Here is a 22,009-nt window from a genome sequence, read left to right as displayed (position 1 = left end):
GGGCCGTAGTTCCGGTGAGAGAAATGCCAAGGGCTCTCTCAGAGGCGTTCTTACTAGTGTTTGTAATGGCTTCAGAACGTCTAGTTTGGGAAATGTAGTTATTAAAGGAGAATAAATTGCAGTGGAAACATTAAAATATTTTAAAGTATGCTAGCGAGATACATTTTAAAAATGCTTATTTTAGAAAATACACCCAGAATAACCAATGATGTTTCTTATGCCTGTATGTTTTTTTCTAGACCTATTTTTATATGTAGCTAAGATCATGTAATATAAATAGTTTGAAGTCTTCCTATATTTAGTTAATATTATTGCATAAATACTTTACCTTTTTTTGGTGGTATTGGTGGTACTCGGGATTCAGCCCAGGGCCTTCACACTGAGCTACATCCCCAGCCCTTTAAAATTTTTTTTGAGGGGGGTACAAGGTCTTATACAGTCACTAAGTTGCCCAGGCTGGACTTGAACCATCGATCCCCCTGCTTTAGCCTCCCAGAGTGCTGGGGTGACAGGTGTGCGTGACTATGGCTGGCTTCCCTGTGTTCTTAAAAGTTTGTTGTACAGTATTTTAAGTAGTTGCCAGTCTTATTCCTTAATGTTTGAAGATTGAATAGCTTATCAGCTGTGTCTCATTACTAATTTACCAGTTTCTGAGTTTTCTAAAACATAATGCATGAGTATGTGTGTGATAAAGGTTTTTGCCTTCACTTTGAGCTATTTTCTCACTTTGGTGTGTATCTGTGGCCACCTTTTGTCTTTTAACAAGGTGGGGTCTTGCTCTGTTGTCTGGCTGGCGTCAAACTCCTAGAGTCGTGCGATCCTGCCACCTCCACTTGTGGAGTAGCCACAACCACAGGCCGTGCACTGTGCCCGTGCATGCCGTGCTTGTCACATTTGGTGTGAGTGGGAACTGCCCAGGAGGTTTGAGCCACACAGACTGTGTGACCTCTCTCGGGGCCTCTGGCTAGGTAGGTCTGGGGAGGCCCACACGAGGCTAGGAGGCTGGCGCTGCTGTGTGGGGACCACACTCTGAGAACCCTGCTGTGAAACTGTAGCATGGGGCTGAGTTTCCAACCCAGGAGGAGCGATTACGATCTTGAATGAAACTGAGTTCCTGTAGCAACCTGTATCAGGGCAGTGAGGCGCTCAGGGACTGGCTTGCTTTGAGGATTTACAGCTTGTGAACTTGAGTGCTGCTAGGTGTGAGGTTCCGGCTGAGTGCTGGCAGGCGAAGATGCCATGACAAGCACAACTCTGCTCCTTTTCATAGTCTGTAAGGCAAGAGTGTGTCAGTAGAAACAAAAGGCTTTGAAATTCAGAGGGAGGACAGGCCAAGTTTGGTTGACATGTCAGAAAGAGGGAGACCAAGTAGAACATTACAAAAGTTAGACTATTTAATTGACTGATGTATTTATTTTTGAGAGAGGACCTCCATGTAGTCTAGACTGGCCTGAAGCTCCAACAATGCTCTTGCCTCAGCCCCCTGCACACTAAGATTACAGGTATGCACCACCATGCCCAACTAAATTTGACTATTTTCAAGGCGTTTCACAGTTATCACATCAATAAAACAAGAGCATTTGAGAGGAAATTTTGTTAACCATGGGCTGTTTTTGTGAAATTTTCTGCTACTTTGTTTATTCTTGTTTGATTCAGAATTGTGAATGGACTTGGATTAAACTTCCTGTGGTAGCAGTGTGCCTGCCCTTTGCTTTCTTTCGCTTTGCTTGTGGTTTGTCATAGCAAGGCAGCACCTGACTTTGACCGCTCTGCAGCAGCTGTCCATTCTGTGTGGCTCATGGTGCTTGAATGCCCGTGGTGCCAACATGGTATCGGGATTCTTGGGCATTGTCTCCCACACTGAGATGCGTGCGTGCCTTCTGTCAGGCAGGCGCTCTGTTCTGCTCGCACTCTCGCGGTGTTTTGGCATTTGCAGGTGGTGCCTGGCTTATCTCCTGGATGAATGAAGTAATGAATGAACTAATCAAGGACAGGTAGGGTAAGGGCAAGGAGAAAACCACTGGGTTGATCTGTCTCTTTGAAAATTATTTTTAATTTTTTTACTGGCAAACAATTTAATGCTTATTGAGTGACTGTCTTCTAAAACATTCTGTAGCATATTTTATGTCAAAAGCAGTGAACATGTATTTTAAACTCTGCTGCTATATTTTGAGGACACTGGAGTGATTTTAAATACCATTGCTTCTGCAGTATTTGTTGAGAAAGAAGAGCGTCAGCTCAAATACTTTTAGACACTTTGTAAAGAGACTCAAGTCACCAGTGTTTTCTAAAAATCCAGATTTTGGAGGCAGCAGCAGAGTTTCTGTTGATGAAAAGTTACTCTTACTCTGAACCAAATAAAAATGTACTTGTATTGGGTGTGGGAACATTCACCTGTACTTCTAGCTACTCAGGAGGATAAGGCAGGATGATTGCAAGTTTGAGGCCAACTTAGACCTTGCCTCACAGGCTGGGGTTGTAGTTCAGTTGTAGAGCACTTGCCTGAATAGGTGAGGCCCTGAATTCAATGGGGGGGGGGACACCTCCTTATTTGTATGTTTTGTGGCTTTGAGGACTGTCTTTTTTTTTCCTGGGTGACTACTCTGGTGAAATACTTCATGTTGATTAGCGATTAGTTTGGTCTTACTACTTTCTGGTGTCATTAGAGTGATAACACTGAGTGTCTGTTAGGGCAGCAGTGACAGTAAGGACACTACCACCTTTTTCTTTCTAATTTGGGTTGTGTGATTTTTGTGAGAAAGCTGTGCTTTCCAGCTGTGGTCTCCCAGAGCGTTCTTCCGTGTGCTGTAGTTCTCACTGCATGCGCTGTAAAGAACTGATGGGCTCTGGGTTGGCCATGGAAAGGTCCGGTCAGCCACTTTGATTTCAGAATTCTAGACAAGCAAGCATACTGCCTTCTGTCTGAGGTCATCTCACTGTGTACTGCGCGTGCTCTGTGTTCTCAGCATTTCCCTGATTGGCCCACATGTCTTCCTGATCTAGAGGAGAGCAACTGCCAACCTGCTGGCTGTCCCTAAAATCCAAGACTGAATTTAGGAGCAGTGGTGGTTAAGAGTAGGAAGAGTTTACTGAGAGAAAGGAAGCTTCTGTCTAAGAGGGACAGAAAAAGTAGAAAGTAGATGGCCCGCAGACCCTGCTTCTCTAGGGTGTTTATTGAGCAGAGCCATGAGGTGAGGCAGGTTTAAGGTGGACAGAAAAATAATAAGATTACAAGTACAGTCATTTAGGTAATATTGATGCAGTGCTAAATCACACAGTGAGTATGAGGTAGGACAGGACTATGGTGAAATAAGGTTACAAGTATAGTTGCTTGGGTAATACTTATTAAATGGGGATCAAATGGGGAAGCAAGTCCCAAAGCAAGCGGCACAAGGGACAAATAAGGACTTTCCTGGAAGGGATGGGTTAAGGATGTTTATTCCTCACTTCAAGGTGATTAATGCCTACTTAGAGTATCAGTCACTGCTGTTCATCCCTAGGGGAAGTACATGAGTGAGTAGTCTCTTTTCTTGAAACCTGGCCTTCAGTGAATGCACCTCTAGCCACCATTGTTTTTGTCGCTGACGTTTTGAGAGCCCAGCCCTGTCTAATGCCTACACTATTTCTAAATAACTTAGCTGTTGATAATGTTCCCACAGCTGCTTCCTTCAGCCTAGGCACCTAATGATTCACACCTGTGATCTTGCAGGATTCTGAACTCTTCTGTCTGACCCTCCCTTCTTTCCCGAGCTGTGTACTTCCTTAAGAAATGGGGTCATCTCTTCTACAGGAATTCTGACATTCTAGGTGTGGCCCATTGCTTTCTCTAGTTGTTGTTTGAGTTGGCAGCGTCAAATCTCTTCGCTGCCTGAGAACTGGAATTTAGATCTTCATTAGATTTGGGTTCTTTAGGGGATTGGGTCTCACTGTGTAGTGTAAGGCTGGCCTTTAACTTACAGCGATCTTCCTGCCTCAGCCTCCTGAGTGCTAGGATTATAGGTATACACCACCATGCCCAACTCAGGTTCATTTTTTTAAATAAGAACATTTTAGTGGTCGAGGTGGGATCTGGGCACTCCCTAGCACATTAGGTCAGGAAGCACCTATTGTCTGGCCTGCTCATGCTGGTGATACTACAACTGATTCTTGGGCTGGGCGCTCATAACGTTTTTATCTTTTTTTCAGAGAGGCTGGATTCTTTGCTCTCAGACTACGAAGTCCTCTCTGTATCTAGTATCCAGCAGCACTCCGTAAGGAAAAGGGATCTCCAGGCTTCAACGCGTTTAGAAACGCTGCTAACATTTTCAGCTTTGAGAAGGTAACTTGGGTTATTCATCGTGTAGTCTTATGGTAGTAAGGGGCTTGGTTTGGGAACAAAAGGGCATCTACTGAAGTCCTGGGAGATTACAGCTTAACAGATTTGTAATTTGTACGACTCCAGTGTGTCATACATGATTCTTAATAGAGTACTGCCTGTTCTAAATTCCATACAGGTGTTTTCTAAAAAGTAAATGAGTATTCCAGAGATAGTAATGATGATAATGTTTATATGATTCTAACAAAGAATTTTTAACTGAGTGCTTATAATAAGTTTTTGGTGCGACTTTAGACACTGAGGCTTAGGCATAATGGTTTTTGTTTAGGGCCCCAAAGCCTGGTATTGAGCTGAGTCTAAAATTTAATGTTCTTTCTGCTTTGAGTTCCTCTCACTTCATAACATAAATTGGCTGAGATGGTCTATTAGGACAGTAACTTTACTATCACTGATGAAGTTTTCAAATTCAGTTCTGCTTGATAATTGTAGGTGTCATTCTAAAGCCTTTTTAAAGTATCAACAAATAAACACTAGGAGGGTATAAATGCACTGAATTAGTTTTCATTTATAAGACAGGCCTTTATCACATTAAAAAATTAGTATATGGCCCTGGCGTAAAAGCCAGACTGGCTGAGGGTGGAGTATAGCTCAGAGGTGCAGTGTGTGCCTATGCCTAGTGTGGGCAAGGTGTTGGATTGCACCCTCAACCCCAAAGAACAAAATGAAGCAAACGGGAGCTGGGCGTGGTCCTGCACGCCTGAAATCCCAGCACTCAGGAGGTTCCAGGATCCTTAGTATGGGGCAAATACTTCTTGTCCTTTCATATTTCTCTTTTGTTTTTAAAGATGACATTGATTCACCGAGGAAATGTTAAATAATAACACCTCTCTTCCCTCTGTGTAAGAAGACAGGAAAGTTTTAAATTTATTTTATGGAGTTTCAATCTTAAATGTTTAATGGGAGCTGTATCTAACAATTCATGAGGACTTTGTACTGGGTGCTTTGCAGTACGTCATTTCATCCAGCCTCAAGCCAGTTAGTCAGTAGGTGACATTTTCCTCATCTGTAGATGAATTTAGGTTCAGAGATTGAGGTCAAGGTCAAAGAGGGAGTAAATGGCAGAGGTAGGATCAGAGCCAAGATTTTCAGACTCCAAATCTCTGTCGTACTGTGTTACTAAAGTTTAAGAAAACTGGGTAGCCAAAATAGCCTCCTCTTACAGAGTTGCTTTGTGGTGATGACAACCGAGCAGGCTCTGTTCTAAATAGTAGTGGCAGGGGAATCATGTAAGCCAGGACTACACAAAATTTGCTTTGTTTTGTCTTTTTGAGACAGGGTCTCGCTATGCAGTTCAGGCTGGCCTTGAGCTCACTTTGTAGCCCAGGCTGGCCTCAAACTCGCAACAGTCCTCCTGCCTCAGCCTCCCGAGTGCTGGGATTACAGGTGTGCACCACCATGCCTGGCCGGACTACACAAAATTTGGATGTGACGATTAGAGGCCAAAAACCTGTACGAGTTGTGATTTTAAGAAAAAAGGAAACTTTAAAATTTATCTTATAAATTGCATGCCCTCTTTAGTATGAAACAAGATATACTCTGCAGTAATGAAAAAACTGTAAATGTTTTGATACTTTTTTGATGTCATCAGAATTTTTTTTTTAAGTTATTAAATGTTTTTCCTAAAAGTAAAATGTCTCAGATTATTTGAGGGCTGGAATTGATAAAGAAATGAAAGTAATATGCTTGGCAGAATGGATCTTTAAAAATAGGAAAATAATGTCAGTTCAGACTGATTAGCAGTAGTCTGTTGTCACTGTAAATTCACAAATCAAAGTCAGAAAGCTGAGTCAGTGAGTGGATGACTTCACATAATTTTGGGCGGATAAAATAAGGTAGATTTAGACTGACGTATCCTTTTGGAGATTTAGTTTAAAAGCTAAGATTGGAAACTTCAAAAATATAATGTGTGAGTCTTCCCCTTGCTGGGTGTTTATTTTTACCCTGGAGCGGATGTTTCCCCTGTCAGTGTGGGCCGGAACCCAGGGCCCCTGGGAGCCAGTGAGCAACTGCTGTGGAGCTTCGACCAGCCCTAGAGTGGCTGTTTAGTGCAAAAATGCACAAGGCAGTTCCCGGGCCTGCCATAGAACGAAAATTAAAAGTAATATCGTGACTTATAGGGGAGGTTTAAAACTGAAGAGAAGGACTTTATAATAGGAATGCTTTTCTTTTCAAGTTTCTGAGCATAACTAAAAGGTGAAAAAAGTCGTTACTGAGAATGTTTGGGGAAAACGCTTTTGAATAGGAGGAGAAAGTATTGCAGAGATTTATGAAATAGCAGTTTATTGTGTTTCTTTCCCTCTGACCATTAAAAAACCAGAAACAAACTAAAATTACTTTGTATGCTCAGAAGTTAAAAATACTTGTTGTCATGGAAACAGTCCCCAACTAGGTTTCTTCCTGGCAGTTTAAAGACTTGTGCACACATGAGGAAGTAGCATTTCATACTTGCGACACCACAGCTGACAGAATCACATGCCTGCCTTTATCTTTGGTGTTCATGGGTACTGTGAAAGGGCTTAGCAAATAAGTGAAGAAGTCTTGTTCACCAATCCCAGTTTCTAGGTCAGAATGGAAACGTATAGAAAACGAAAAGGATAGTAAGCCGTCTAAAGAGAACCAGAGTGTATATTTTATCATTTGTATTGGAGACTATTTATTTCTCTAGTAGTTAACTGTGGACTAATTTTTTTCAAAATAAGTTCTTTAGAGAGGGAGGAAAAAGCATGAGTGCTTTTAAATAGAAAGCAGCAGTTTTTCTTTGACCAGCAGTAAGAATTTTCCCATAGGACACTCAGCTTTACTACTACTGGCAGCAGAGCCAGACAGAGGCTTTGTTAAATAAGCCAGGTTCAGTTTCCACTTTCTAGTGTGCAAGCTATGTGGCCTTGAGTGTGTTGATTGACTAAGGCTCACCTTTTAGTTCTGTGGAGATAACATAATGGTGAGCAGTTGGTCAGTTCATAGTATATAGCAGTATTAGCTTGCATACTCAGTGTCTGAGATAGGCAGGACAGTTTCAGCTACCCAGATATATGTGTGCTTCCTTATTACTCACATTTTCCAGGAAAGATGAATCTATCAGCTCTTTGAATCCCCCCTCCCCCCAGTATTAGCTTCTTTGGTTTGCTAAGTTTTTATAGCTGAACATATTAGTCCCTTTGTCTTTACAGGAAATAGTATTTTGCTCCATGTACCTAGTAAAACATTAGTTACAACTTGTACACAGTGCTTTTTTAATGTCAGCTCTTGTGGATTTTTTCTTTCTTTCTTTTTTTTTTTTTTTGGTACCAGGAATCAAACTCAGAACCTTGCATGCTTGCCAGGCAGGCGCTTGTGCCGCTGAGCCATATCCCTGGCTTTTCCAGATTTTTAAAAATGTTTAATTAAATGAAAATTGGGAAGAAAATTAGGGGTCTCTTCTATTTGCTGTGTGTAAAATATGAATTGTTTTTTCTAGGCATTTTAAATTGTATCTGACATCAAGTACTGAGCGCTTTTCACAAAATTTCAAAGTTGTGGTGGTGGATGGTGAAGCAGAAAGCGAGTATGCAGTGAAATGGCAGGACTTCTTCAGCGGCCATGTAGTCGGTAAGTGTGCAGGCGCAACCCTTTGGTGGGTCTTCAGCTCCAAGTCCAAGGCTATTGCTGAGTCTTTGTTGGTGAGTGGACAGGGAGTGGCACTCGAGTGCTGTGCTGTTGTGGTTGCAGTTGAACTGCACAAACCTGGAAGTGACGACATTCTAACAGGAGGCTGTGGGCACCCTTTGGCATGCTGTACTTGAAGGCTGGCTTGATGGTTAAAATCCATTTCCTCTATGACAATAAACATTTATTCATCTCTTATCTGCAAGCACTGGCTATAGGCCTGTTACAGATTTTAACCAGGGACGGTAGATGATAATTGGAATTTACTGTATGATCTAGTATATATTTTTTTGAGAAAATGTATCCAAAAAAGCAGTTACAGCTTGCTTTTAGAAATTTGTCTGCAACAAAAAATCGGATTGAAGTCTCCAAATAATACAGTTTAATGCCTATATATTCTAAATCATGCTTTTCTTACCCAGATTTGGGGAAGGTTACTCCCAAGGAAGGTGGGCAGTGTTGTAGCTTTTCACTTCCTCACCTCCGGGCTGTGCTTGTAATCACATCTCTGCACATCAGTGCCTTTGTTGGCGAACTGGGGACCTAGGCCATTTCCAGTCTGAGGAAGCTCTTGGTGGATCTTCCTTGTCAGTAGCATATTACATAGTTTATTTTTTAATACAGTTTTTTTTTTTTTTTTTTTTTTTTTAATTGATGAAAAGTGTTTTTTGTTGTCTCAGGTGAGCCTGACTCTAGGGTCCTGGCCCATATAGGAGATGATGATGTTACAATAAGGATAAACACAGATGGGGCAGAGTATAACATAGAGGTAAGTGCATCTGTGCAGTATGTTTTCCAGTGGCTTAGCCGCAGCTTAGATCTGTTTTTTTCTTTTTTTTTTTCTTTTCTTCTTTTGAGACAGGGTCTTACTCTAGTTCAGGCTAGCCTGGAACTTGCTATATACTCTGGGCTGGCCTGAAGTCAAAATCCTCAGCTCAGCCTACTGGGTGCTAGGATAACAGGTGTGTACTACCACTTTTGGCTTCTTTTCTGGTTCTAAAAAAATCTCAGTTTAAGATGGCAAAAGTGAAACTTAAACTTACTTCTTTTCTCTTTGTATTTAAGAATTTATTCAACCAGGAAAATAGATGACTTTGAAAAATAAGGATAGTACTTTTTGTTTAATCTCTAAGAAGCCCATAAGATGCATTCCTTTTTTTTTTTTTTGCAATAGTGTCTTGCTTTGTAGTTCAGGTGGCCCTTGAGTTCACTATGTAGTCCAGGCTGGCCTTGAACTTGGGGCAAACCTCATGCCTCAGCCTCCTGAGTACTGGGATTACAGGTGTGTGCCACCACATCTATTCTATTTTTTTTTAAAGGTGGCAAAATTTCACATTTATTAAAGGTAGAAAAACACAGTGTAAGGGAAAAATGGGCTCTGCAGAGCAAATTTGGGTAGAATTAAAAGGGTGGAAAAATAAAAATACACCTTACAGTGTAGGGTGGGGTGTCGTTAGGCAGTGCAGTATCTGCATTCTGCATTTCTAAAAGCCCCAGCTGAGAGAGGCACATGTGGAAGGAAGGTGGATGGATAGATAGATGGGTAGGTGGATAATCTATCAGTTGCTAGCGTAATGCCATGTCTGCTGTTGCTTTTTTTTCCTAAATCACTTATAAATATCATGACACTTCACCTCTTAATATTTAAGTGTTGTATCCTAAAAATAAAGCCATTTTCCTACATATAATAAAAGTAATACTTGAGAAAGTGAAAATAATTCGACAGTTTTAGCTAATAACCAATCCTCAGTCAAATTTTCAGTCATCTTCAAAATCTCCTTTACAGATTTATTTGTTTGTTTGGCTTTCTAATCCAGGATCCAATGAAGCCGCTTGGCTTTTATTGAATTATTCATCAAGTGATTTTTTTTCCCCCAGGAACTTAGTAGTAGTGGTAGTAATAGGATTAGCTTCCCCTAGTGTGGTGGCTGCCTTGCATTTGAAATCTCAGCATGTAACTGGGGGGTCAAGGTCGATGCTAATGTACCTTACCTCCGAGGGAAGTCTGGCATACAGGAGATCTTGTCCAGGCTACAATGGGCAAAGGTACAGTTGGAACCTGGGTGTCTGTGAGCCCAAACCCTACTGTCTCTGTGCCAGCCTGGAGGGTACCAGGAAACTTTTCATGTAAATTTTGTAGTATTTATCCAAAAGGGAAAAAACTGCCTTCTCCACTCTATAGGCCCAGTGAGCTTTACTAGGTGTGGAAGAACCCAATTCCTGCAGCTCAGAGAGTCTCATTGTTTCTTAATCTGCTCATGTGGATTCAGAAAGAAGATAACACACAGGGTGCCTGAGTGTGATGGGGTAGAAGTAGTACATGTGCAGTAGGAATTGTGCTTTGGACTTTGGTCAACTTCCAGGCTACTGTAGGTGCAGCCAGCCTTAGCCCTGGTCAGTCTTTATTTTTATTCTGAGACAGGGTGTTACTGAGTTGCTTGGGCTGGGCTTGAACCTGGGATCCCCCTGCCTCACCCTTCTGATCAGCTGAGATTATGTGCAGTACTGTACTCGGCCTTGTCTAGTTTTTATTGCAGTGTCATAGTGCCAGTATGCAGTAGGCATTATATAAATGTTTTTAAATGATTTCATGGAAAAAGGCATTTTTTCTCTTCTGACTATTCTAAAAGATTTCTTCATTCCAAGTGATGCTTTTTTCATATATGGATAAAATCACAGTATGTCATCTATGAATTAATTTACCAGCGTAGAAAACCCCTTATGATAAAAATGGAAATAATTTATTTTGGATAAAATATCTCATCATTTTACGGAACGAGAAATGAGTTGTTTAAGGTTAAGCAGGACGTCATAAGGACTTTTTAGGAGTTCTTTTTTTCCATCTCATCATACGTATTTTATGTTTTAGCCACTTTGGAGATTTGTCAATGATACTAAAGACAAAAGAATGCTAGCGTACAGATCTGAAGACATCAAGAATGTTTCACGCTTGCAGTCTCCCAAAGTGTGTGGTTATGTAAAAGTGGATGACGGGGAGTTGATTCCAAAAGGGCTGATAGACACAGACCCTCCTGAAGGTGAGTTGTGAGAGCTGAATTTCTAGTAAAGGACAACATATTACAGCTGACTTCAGTGGGAGTGGTTGTTAATTGGTTAAAAAAAAAGTGATTATTAAGTAACAATAATATTTGGTTTGAAAAGTTTTGTTCCAGAAATTTTTGATTATAATGTAAGAGTTTGTATTAAGCACTAATAAAATAATGGGAGCAGTAATAATTGGATTTAAGAAGATACTGGGAAAATTGAACGATCTGAGGGAAAATTTTTCACTAGCAGGTATTTAGAAATGTCAGAGTAATACTGTCAATCTGTCTTTAAAGCTTATAAGGAATAATTTGAGTAGTAAGAGAGCAGTATTTAGAGTCATTTAGAGAATAGCTATTTTGGAGAGCTGGCCTACTGTTACTATTTTTAAATTTGTTTTTAGGGAGCCAGGATGGCACTGTGTTCAAGGCAGACCTTGAACTCCTGGACTCAGGAGATCCTCCTGCCTCAGAAGATTCTCAGTCTTCTGAGTAGCTGGGACCAGGGGTGTGTGCCACCTTGCTTGGCTTCCACTGTCCTCATTCTTGAAGACCTCAGAAAGTACTACTAGCATAGATGAATAAATTGATAAACAGTTTTCATTTTTCACTTAATGAGAAAGCTTGCTGGGCTCAGGCATGGATCACTGGTCTGGCAGGGCTAAGCCCCAGATTTGATCTCCAGCACTGATGACAGTGGAAGATGCCGAGTAACACTGAGCAGTTGTTCCATTTCTGTTCGTTACAGACATAGGTTTGTCAGTGTGAGCACAGCTCCACAGAGAAGTGTATGGTTGGCTCTGCTGGTGCTGCTGCTGCTTGGTCGCATCCCCAGGCCGGCATCAGAGCTGGCTGCCAGCCTGGGGTGAGTGAGTGTAGCTCTGCCTTTCCACACAGATGTCTGGGTGGTTGTGTGCGCATCTGCCGCTTCTGCAATGACATGTCTGCCCGAGGAGCACGTGTGCCCTGCTATGTGGAAGGCAGGGTGCCTCCGCATCCCACGGCTGCCAGTCTTCATGCCGTTACTTTGGCTTTTACTGTTTCTCTCATTAATTTATAGACTTCTAGAAGTAAGTGACTGATGGTATCATAGCCAAGTAACAGTTACTTTATTTTGTTAAGTACTTTTTTCTGGTTCTTTTTTGTAGTTCTGGGAATAGAGCCCAGGGCCTCACTTACTAGGCAAGTACTGTACCACTGAGTGACGTCCTCAGACCCCTTGGTTTGAGCTCTACAATGTTTTCTTCTTTTTTGTGGTGTTGAGGATTGAACCTAGGGTTTCGTGTGTGCTCTCTAGTCTGGCGCTGTACCACTGAGCCACACTCCAGCCCCATCTGCTGTGAGAGAGGGTCGTGGTATGCTGCCTCAAAGTTCATCATCCTGGGTCAGCCACCCGCTGTGCCCTGCAGATTATCTTCTTTCAAGATAGCTGTTGAGGATACTAAACTCAAGTAATGTTTGTTTCAGAACTCTACTAGATGTAAAGTGTTACTATAAAAAACCCTCCTTGTTTTGATGAATTTTGATTTAATAGTGCGTACAAATTCATATTAGAGTTTGTCCATCGGGTGAAGAGAAGAGCTGACCCAAATCCCATGAAGAACACATGCAAACTCCTGGTGGTTGCAGATCATCGCTTCTACAAGTACATGGGCCGAGGGGAGGAGAGCACCACGACCAATTACCTGGTGAGCATCTGGGAAGGGATGGGGGCTGGTGCCCTGAGGTCCGCGCTTGGTGCACTTCAGTGGCCTCGTGCCTAAGACCCCGGGGCTCCTCCATCTCCACGGCCACATGGTGACGATATTCATGGGTCAGGGAAGCCTTATTTCACTGTGGAACTAACATTTCCTACGGAATATGATTTTTATGTTAGATTTGGGGACGTTCATAATGTAGTCCTTTGTTTATGCAAATGAACTCTGCAAAAGCATCAGTTTATAGGAACCATGAACCTGCAGTATCAGAGGTGTAGATTTATATGAACCTGTGTGCACTTTTGTATGTTTATTTATATATATATATATATATATGTATATAGTCAGTTTTTTTTGTTTTTGATGCTGGGAATTGAACTCATGACCTTGCGCCTGCCAGGTAGGCGCTGTGCCGCTGAGCTGTATCCCCAGCCCAAGAAGGTCAGTTTTGTCCATGTCCTGTTAAAGAGCTGATCATAAGAGTTTGCGTGACCATGGCCATACTTGGAGAACTCCAGGGTAGAGAGGGAGAGATTAGAGAAGTGTGGACAGTCGGCTGCTTTTTGGGGGTGCTGGGGGTCAAGTCCAGACCTCATTGTTCCCGGCACGCACCCTTGCCCGGAGCTGGGCCCCAGCCCAACACCAGTGTTCTGGCATTAACGGTTACAGTTTCTCAAGTCAAGGGAGTCATTTTTCATCAACATTTTTTGCTAGTATGACCTCATTTGTCATGAGAACTTGGCGCTGAGCAAAATGTTGTTACTGAGGGAATGAAACAGAAAGCAGCTATTGAGGCAGGCAGCCTGGGGCGGGAGAGTGCCTTTCTGTGGCCGCCTCCTGTTCTTCCCGTCCTTCCTTGAGTACCCCTTCAGCCTGCCTCCCTCCCGCCGGGTTGAGGAGTGAATTTATTGTGAGCATAGTGTGAGTCTTTGTGACCCTTGTTCCTAAGCAAGAGGGATTCTTTCTTGAAAAAGCATCTCAGTGTGGGCTTGTATAAGGGTTTTTTTTTTTTCCTTATTTTGCTTCTTTGTTCATTACACCATGAATATGGGGAAAATTCAGTTTCTTACAGTTAATTATGAGCAAAGAAGAATTTTTTTTTTTTTTTTTTTTGAGATAGGGTCTCACTCACTACCTGGTTCAGGCTGGCCTTGAACTCGTGACAATCCTCCTGTCTCAGCCTCCCAAGTGCTGGTATTACAAGTGCTGCCGCGCCTGGCTTCAGCATTTTTTTTTTCCTTTTTTAATTTTTAAACCGAGTTTTGAACAGTAGAATATGCTGTTTGAAGAGTAGAGAGGTAATTAGCATTTTGTTCTTTCCATGCTGGAACTCAGTGGCCTTGTCCCCCATCCTTCCAGTCGAAGAACAGAGGAGGAGTGGCACAGTGAGCCTCATTCTGTGGCCCCTCTTGCCTGTCCTCAGTGCCAGGCTGTGGCATGAGCCTGGAAACGGGGCTAGTGTTAACTGTCACCACCCTGTACCTGTCCCAGGAAGGCACTGAGGAGCGCGCCAGGAGATAGAGTGAAGACAGAACACTCCTTAGGATATTTTTAGGTAAATTGACTTACTTTTAAATTTTACTTGCATAGCTGACTGGAATGGCCTTTTTAAAAATCCCAACTACTTGAATTTTGGTTCCATATGCAGTTGACTACCTGAAATTTTGGGTAAGCTGTACCATTATTTTATTCTGGTTGCACTAGAAGATTGGAACTAGGAGTAATTTCCTTGGTAGAACCATCAGTGATGAAGATGAATGTCTTAAGGGAAGTTCTTGTAATTAGTAGAAACTTGAAATGGCATTTTCTTTTAACAGAATGTTTATCTCTGTAGATTTTATATTACATGTGGGTGGTATATAATGTTTTGTTTTATACACACAGATAGAGCTAATTGACAGAGTTGATGACATCTATCGGAATACTTCGTGGGATAATGCAGGTTTTAAAGGTTACGGAATACAGATAGAGCAGGTATTTATCAAGAAATACGGTCTTATGTTACTTGGTGAAGTTATATGACTTCAAGCATTTACCTTTGACATTGAGAATAAATAAAAATTCTCAAACGGCAGTGATTGTTCTCTGGTAAAGTGGGCGATGTTTTTTAATTTACTTAATTTTACATTTATGAAGTTTTCTAACCTGAACCTTGTTTTAAGCAGAAAGCGCTGTAAGGCTGCTCTATGGCCTGCATATCACCTGTAGTGTTTTTCTTCTTTCAGATTATATACTTCAGTCTTCATTAAAATCCTTTGAGGTTGGGGGATGTGGCTTAGTGGTAGAGTGTTTGCCTGACATTCATAAGATCCTGGGTTTGGTCCCTAGCACCAAAAAACAAAAACAAAGAAGTTCTAGCTCATTGTTGGATCATTACTAAGAAAATTTACTCAAAAATACTGCATAGGACATTTGTATGTACAGAACCACTAGAACTTTTTCTAAATATCTCCTGATTGCACGTTAATGTGAGCTATTAATGTTATGTCGAGCAATGTTGTAATATTATTGTTAAGCCTAACTAAAGACACTGTTCTAAAATTGAGAATTGCTTTGGACAGACAGACATTTTGATATGTAAAGCACTGTATTATGTGAATTATATCTTAATTTTCCAGACTCTTTGTACTGTAAATCATGTTCTTATAGGTTATGTAGCATAGAATTTAAGATTAGGAAAAGAATTTTTTTCCTGCCAGGCTAGGTGGCACATGTTTATAATTCAGTACTTGGAAGGCTGACATAGGAGGATCGACGAGAGTTCAAGGCCTGCCTAGGCTGTATAGTGAGTTTCAGGACCAGCCTAAACTGCATAGCAAGACCCTGTCTCAAAAAAAAACCACAAAAAGACCCCACTCCACAATCTTTTGAAGTCATGTACCATGTAATAAGTGTTAAACTTTGATAGTACTGAAGACTAAGAGAATGATTTTTCCCTTTTCCGTTCTTTTTCTGTTTGTATTTTCTTTAAGTTACTATTTGAATAGGTAATACATACACAGTAGAAAACCAGTGACAAGTAAGTTCCTACCATTCTGTCTGTTGTCAAACCAGGTCCTTTTTCCAGGGACATCTACGTCCCTAGTTCCATGTGTCTCTTTCCAGCGGTTGTGTGTGTGTGTGTGTGTGTGTGTGTGTGTGTGTGTGTGAGTGTGAGAGAGAGAGAGAGGGAGAGACTGTGTTGGACACAGTGGCCGTTGCTGTATTCTTTGTACTGTTTTCATTTCACAGTACGTTGGTGATTCTTCCATGTTGGTACATACATAAAAAGTGGCCATGTGTGTGAAACAGCTACATGAGGTTCAGGGGTTCAGCGGGGTGGTACATACAGGTCCCTGGGGACTTGGAAACAGTTGAACATACGAATAATGTAAAAGATAAACACATCACCTTGTTTAACCCATAAAAGATGGATCAGAGGATGGGTGGTGTCAAGACAATTCAGAGATGTCTGGTCACTCATCTCTGAATTGTCTTGACACCACCCAGCCCTGCTCAGAGCCCCTCAGAAAGCTCACCTGTGGTGGCCGTGTAGAGGGGGCTGGGGCCTGTGTACAGCTGGCTAGGGAGCAGGATCGCCTGCCTAGCCCAGTGCGCCCTCTGTCTTTCTCAGACCCTTTGCTTGTCTTTTTAGCAGGGCAGGTTTGTATAAAGTAACCTGGAATGTAGCTACAAGAAGCAGCCCCCTTTCCTTTATAACCTTTCATCCCTGTGGTAGCCAAGCAATGGACATCTTAGTAGTTTTTAGAACTACTAACTATTGGCTTTAATTGTAATAAATATTTAAGCCTCACACAACCCCAGTAGTAGTACCCTAATGTAGAGGATACGAAAATTTAGTACATATATAACTAATTCATCAACATGTTTCTCATACTGTATGTGTTTCAGTTTGTTTTAAACACTGAATATTACAAATGAAATATTACAGACTTATAGTTCTGCAGTACTCTTTCTAGAATGGTAAATGGTCTTTTTTGGACAGATTAAGTATTATTTGGTCTTACAGCCTTTCTCGGAAATGTTCTCAGTGTGTTGTCTCTTTAAGTACAGATTCGCATTCTCAAGTCTCCGCACGAGGTCAGACCTGGTGAAAGGCACTATAACATGGCCAAGAGTTTCCCGAGTGAAGAGAAGGATGCGTGGGATGTGAAGACGCTGCTGGAGGTGGGTCTGGTCCGGCAGGGGTGATTTCTGACGCGTGGATCCTGTCTGCAGTGATGTGGGCCGGGTTGGAGGAGGTGGTAGGAAACCAGGAGTAATCCCCTGCTGGCCCCAGTGACCTGTCCCCTGTGGGGGACAGCCATCAAGGGGCCGAAAAAGCAAAAAGCAAACGCCATAAAGCAGGATCTCTGAGCATCTGGGGAGGCCGGGCCATCTGGAAAGTGACACCCTGTGTGTAGATTGCTTACACGTGGTGCTGCTCGCACCGGCCTCAAGCGTTCATATTGAACACTGTGCACGTGCGTGGACTTGGCCTCTACAGGAATTCTGAGTTGCTGTTTTCATCCTGGTGATCATTTTCAACAAACACTGTGTGCCATGCCTGCCTTGTCTGAGGGTGCTGCTGCATGAACCTGTTGTCCTGGATTTACCATCACAGTGGCTTTGTGTACCTCCTGGGCGGTGGCGCTGTGTATCTTTTTTTTTTTTATCTTTTAATGCACTGGTCAGTGCATTCACTTTATCACACATTAGCAGCTAGGGGCATGTTTCTTATCCCATTGTTTCCATGGGTTGGTGCACGGGTTGGTGGTTCATCTGGATTCTCTGCTAGGTTCTCCTCAGGCCAGAACCAAGCTTTCCAAGCTCACCTGGCATTGAAGGCTGTTAGCACTTCTGTGTCCTCATTGAGTCACATGTGTGTTGGGTCTGATCTGACCTGTCAGCCCCTGCCTGTCTGGAGGCAGAAGTCCAGAACTGAGGTGTTATTGAAGCTGGTTTCTCCTGAGGCCCCTCCGCCTTGGCGTCGCTTCCCTGTGTCCTTCGTGGGTCTTCCCTTGGTGTGTGTCTAGTCCTTGTCTTCTCCCTGGAGGGACTTGGGGATGAAGGCCCACCCCATGACCTTATTTTAGCTTTATCTGCTCTGTAAAGATTCTGTCTCCAAATATGCTTGACTTTGGAGTTATAGGGGGTTAGGACTTCACTCTGGATTCTGGCTGTTGAAACAACCCATCCCTGGTTAGTCACACCCTAGTAATGGTGGAAGCTCAGGACAGCTGAGTCCCAACCCTCTGCATGCTCCACCTCGAGCAGTCTGCGTCTGGCAGGACCCAAGGGAGCAGACTTGTTGCTGTCCCCTTTGGCCTTTTTGAGTGCTCCTGGATGCCACCTCATTCCCACAGAGCTGCCAGTGTCCCTCAGTGGCTGTCTTCACTCTGCAGACGACTCTCAACCTCACGTTTCATTTTTTTATTATTGGCTTTTTGAAATAGGGTCTCACTATGTAGTTCAGGCTGGCTTTAACTCATTGTGTAGCCCAGGGTGACCTTGAACTTGTGGCCTCCTGAGTGCTGGGATTATAGCGGTGCACTACCATGCCTGACTGACGACTGACTTCTCATTTTAAGTGTTTTCAAAAGAGTTAAGTGTTTAAGTGTTTTCAAGAGTTTTTGCTGGTTTTGGTGCTGGGGATTGAATTGAGAACCATTATCCTGCCCTGCACCCTCTCCCCGTCCACACCGTTTCCTTGGTCATGTGGCTGCTGCACTCCCTTTTGGCAGGTTTGCATACACACAACATATTTTAATTACTTTTACCCTTGCTCCCCTTCCACGCTGGCCCCCATAGTCTCACTAGCCTGGTGATAGTTTTTAATGTGTGTAATGTATTTTTCTCGTATCTATTCCTCCATCTCTGCCCTTGATTAAACTTTTTATTTTGAGATGGGTTTTCAATAGGTCGCTAACTTGTCCAGGCTGGGCTTGAACTTAGAGTCCTCCTGTTACAGCCTCCCAGAATGTGCCACCCAGCCACACTTAAAATCAGGATTTTTGAACTGGAGTCTGTGAGTTTATATTTAGAAATCTTCTATATTATGAATCTTAAATGAACATCCTCGCCATCCCAAATAAATGAGCAAGGAAGCTCCTCTGCAGCCACAGCACAGCCCTCCCCCACTCAGAAGCAGCCTGGCTGTCCATGCTGCCCACTGTGGAGCCAGCTCTCAGTCTGATATAGCTCCAGATCTGATCACGACTGCTTCTTGTTTTTTTAAAGCAATTTAGCTTCGATATAGCCGAGGAAGCATCAAAAGTCTGCCTGGCCCATCTTTTCACGTACCAAGATTTTGACATGGGAACGCTCGGCCTGGCCTATGTGGGTTCTCCCAGAGCAAACAGTCACGGAGGGGTCTGCCCAAAGGGTAAGCTTGCCTGAGTGCATGAGTGGGATGCCAGAATGCTGAGCAGGGTGACTTCTAGTATAATACTGTGTTTAATGAGCAATTTTTGCCTCTGTTTTCTTTTGCTTTCAGCTTATTATAGTCCAGTTGGGAAGAAAAATATCTATTTGAATAGTGGTTTGACAAGCACAAAAAATTATGGAAAAACCATCCTTACAAAGGTACGTCCTCTGGTCTTTGTTAAAAGCATAGATTTGAAGTTTATTGTATTAGAACGTCAATTATTAACCTACTTATCTAGGTATCTTTCAAAAAATTGGTATGTAATGTTCGTGATTTCTGCTGAAATAGGTGGCAGCCTCTGGTGCGTCTCTGCTTCTGTCCCTCGGCTGTGGCTGCCTTCAGGGTTACAGCTTGCCTTTGGCCACTTTTGCACTGGCGGCTTTTTGTGGACCAATTCCTGTGCCTTCCCTGAGGTGGAAATCACAGATAGACACAAACCTGCACCTGAGAGAGCCCTGGGCCTCCTGTCTGCCACAGGACCACTGCGTGGAGGACAGGGGAGCTCACATGGGCAGTGTGGGCCTTCCACTGGTCATGGTGGGGGGCAGCCTGGGGGGACCTGATGGAGGAGGCTGAGGTGGGGTTGTGGTACCCCCTGGCCCCCCATGGAGGCTGGCCCTAGTCCGGGCATACCCAGGGGCACAGGTGTGGCGGGCTGCAGGCCTCAGGGTACAGATTAGCAGTGGTGTTGGGGGAGCGGCGGTGGCTTCTCTCTGGTCTCACGTGCAAGGTGGGTGCAGTGGCAGACACTATGTAAGGTAGCTGTAGTTGCTCAGGAAGCTGAGGCAGGATTGCTTGAGGCCAGGAGGCGGAGGCCATCCTGGGCAACATAGTGAGATCCCGTTCTCACACAAGAGGTGTCAGGCACCTGCCAGATGCCCAGATGCACAATGCAGAGTGAGCTCGCTGTGCCTGTGGACTTCAGTTGATTCCAACCACGTAAAGTGGAGTAGGAAGAAATGACTATTGGCAGTCTCTGGGCGTGATGCAGCATGTCCTTCTGGTGTGACAGTCTCCTCACGGTGCTATTCATGGTGTGTTTTCCCCAGTCTTACAGGATTTTTTCTCATAAAGCAGAGAGTTAAAAATAAATTTGCTTTGAAATTTTTGAGTTATTTTTATAGTGCCAGACTGGTACAGTCTGCTATTGAATTTTTTCCAGTGTACGGTTAGAAATTACTTCTCCACATTACATCATGGGGATTTTAGTGTTTTTGCTAAAAAATTCCAAATTTCTTCCACTGCCATTTTAATATGAATGTGGAAAAGCTTCAGGACCATGACTTTGATTTGTTTTTTTTCTGGTACCGGGAATCGAACTCACGACCTTACACTTGCCAGACAGGCGCTGTGCCAATGAGCTAAATCCCCCAGCCCCCATTGACCATGACTTTGAGAAGCCAGTAATTCCAACAGTTGGAAATCTTATGTAGAAAAATGGCTTGAAAATTGCTAATTTTTCGTGTCTTATAGAAGCAGGACTCCTTTAAGTGTGTTATTCTTTTATTCATATAAATACCAAAAAAACATTAACTTTTCTAGCTACATTCATTATTATGTTCAGATAGGAGTCTTCTGGTGATGTGATCAAAGTACAGCTTACTGCTGGATTCTTGAACTAAACCCTCAGTCATTAGCACTGTTTTTAACCAGATGCAGTCCCCTCACTGGGGTAACAGAACATTGCTTGCAGCCTTAGTTTTGCTTCCTCCCCTTTTGGGTTTTTCCTTCTGCCGAGAGGCTTCTGGCTCTGACAGGCTTCTGGCTCTGACAGCCGTGTGGAGGTGGGAGCCCCCGTTACCAGGTTTCTCGGCACTGCACCACCTGGGGTTGAAGCAGCCAGGGCGGTTTCGTGAATGCCTCTAGTACATCTTTTATGTTGTATTTGCTTCCACTGATGTAAATTAATCCATGTAAGGACTTTATAGTAGTAGTAAGTGGACTTCTACCTGTTGTGCTTAATTTTGTCATGGTAGATGAAGTCGTGGTCCAGTTGTGCTCTTGTTCTCTGGTTAAAGAGCCCAGTGGGCCACAGTTGCTGATGGTTAATGTTCTTTCCACATGAACCTAAGGAAGCAGACCTGGTCACCACTCATGAACTGGGGCACAACTTTGGAGCAGAACACGATCCAGACGGCCTACCTGAATGCGCACCGACTGAGGACCAGGGTGGAAAATATGTGATGTACCCCATCGCCGTGAGTGGCGACCACGAGAACAACAAGGTGTGCACGTGGAGCTTCGCACAGGGGTGGGGGGTGGAGGGGAGCTAGTGCAGGAAGTGTTCCTCTGCTGGGTTTTCCCAGGCTGAAGTGCACGGGCTGGAGGAACACAAGTTGGTTGTATATTTTGGAGTGCGGCATGGTCCATCCAAACCTGGCTAGAGGTCTCACTTGACTTTGGGTATTTTGAGACAGGGTCTCACTATGTATTCCAGGCTGTCCTTGAATTCATTCTCGTGGTGTAGTCCACCCTGGCCTTAAACTTGAACTCACGGTGATCCCTTCTGCCTTAGCCACCCCCTAGTGCTGAGATTACAGATGTGCACCCCCATGCCTGACTCATTTAGATTGTTTATGAAGGTTAATCACATTAAATTTGGCCTCAAAACTTACTACTGATAGTAAGGCTTGGAGTTTCAGGTTTCAGGGTATGCTGGGCTAGGATTTGTTAAAAATTACCTGTTGTTTCATTTATAATTTGCTACTTGTATTAACTGTGCAGCACTTCATAGACTACATTTTCATTAACTTCTGGAATAAAACATACAGGGTTTGCCAGATTCTAAGCCTTGGATGGGAAAGACCCTCTGTCGGCCTTGTGCACAGAATGAGATGCAGCC

At 43.2% G+C, this 22,009-nt stretch overlaps 1 protein-coding gene across 3 annotated transcripts in view; it reads left to right on the top strand.

Moving 5' to 3' along the window:
• Adam17 (ADAM metallopeptidase domain 17) overlaps positions 1 to 22,009 on the top strand; it is a 38,058-nt gene that overhangs the window by 6,238 nt on the left and 9,811 nt on the right. The window contains exons 2-11 of one of the 3 annotated variants that reach the window (XM_005404397.2): positions 4,186 to 4,318; positions 7,833 to 7,963; positions 8,701 to 8,789; positions 10,890 to 11,058; positions 12,619 to 12,752; positions 14,646 to 14,735; positions 16,815 to 16,928; positions 18,981 to 19,125; positions 19,237 to 19,325; positions 21,240 to 21,392. In XM_005404397.2, the coding sequence (XP_005404454.1) occupies positions 4,186 to 4,318; positions 7,833 to 7,963; positions 8,701 to 8,789; positions 10,890 to 11,058; positions 12,619 to 12,752; positions 14,646 to 14,735; positions 16,815 to 16,928; positions 18,981 to 19,125; positions 19,237 to 19,325; positions 21,240 to 21,392 (1,247 nt within the window). Of the gene's footprint in view, positions 1 to 4,185; positions 4,319 to 7,832; positions 7,964 to 8,700; positions 8,790 to 10,889; positions 11,059 to 12,598; positions 12,753 to 14,645; positions 14,736 to 16,814; positions 16,929 to 18,980; positions 19,126 to 19,236; positions 19,326 to 21,239; positions 21,393 to 22,009 lie in introns of those variants that run through there. The other 2 variants (XM_013504340.1, XM_013504341.1) reach the window with 2 other exon arrangements.

This window comes from Chinchilla lanigera, unplaced genomic scaffold, assembly GCF_000276665.1.
Source record: "Chinchilla lanigera isolate Chin_1 unplaced genomic scaffold, ChiLan1.0 scaffold00086, whole genome shotgun sequence".
Taxonomy (NCBI): Eukaryota; Metazoa; Chordata; class Mammalia; order Rodentia; family Chinchillidae; genus Chinchilla; species Chinchilla lanigera.
The sequence above is the reverse complement of the archived record's forward strand: the minus strand, read 5'-3'. Positions and strand labels throughout refer to the sequence as shown.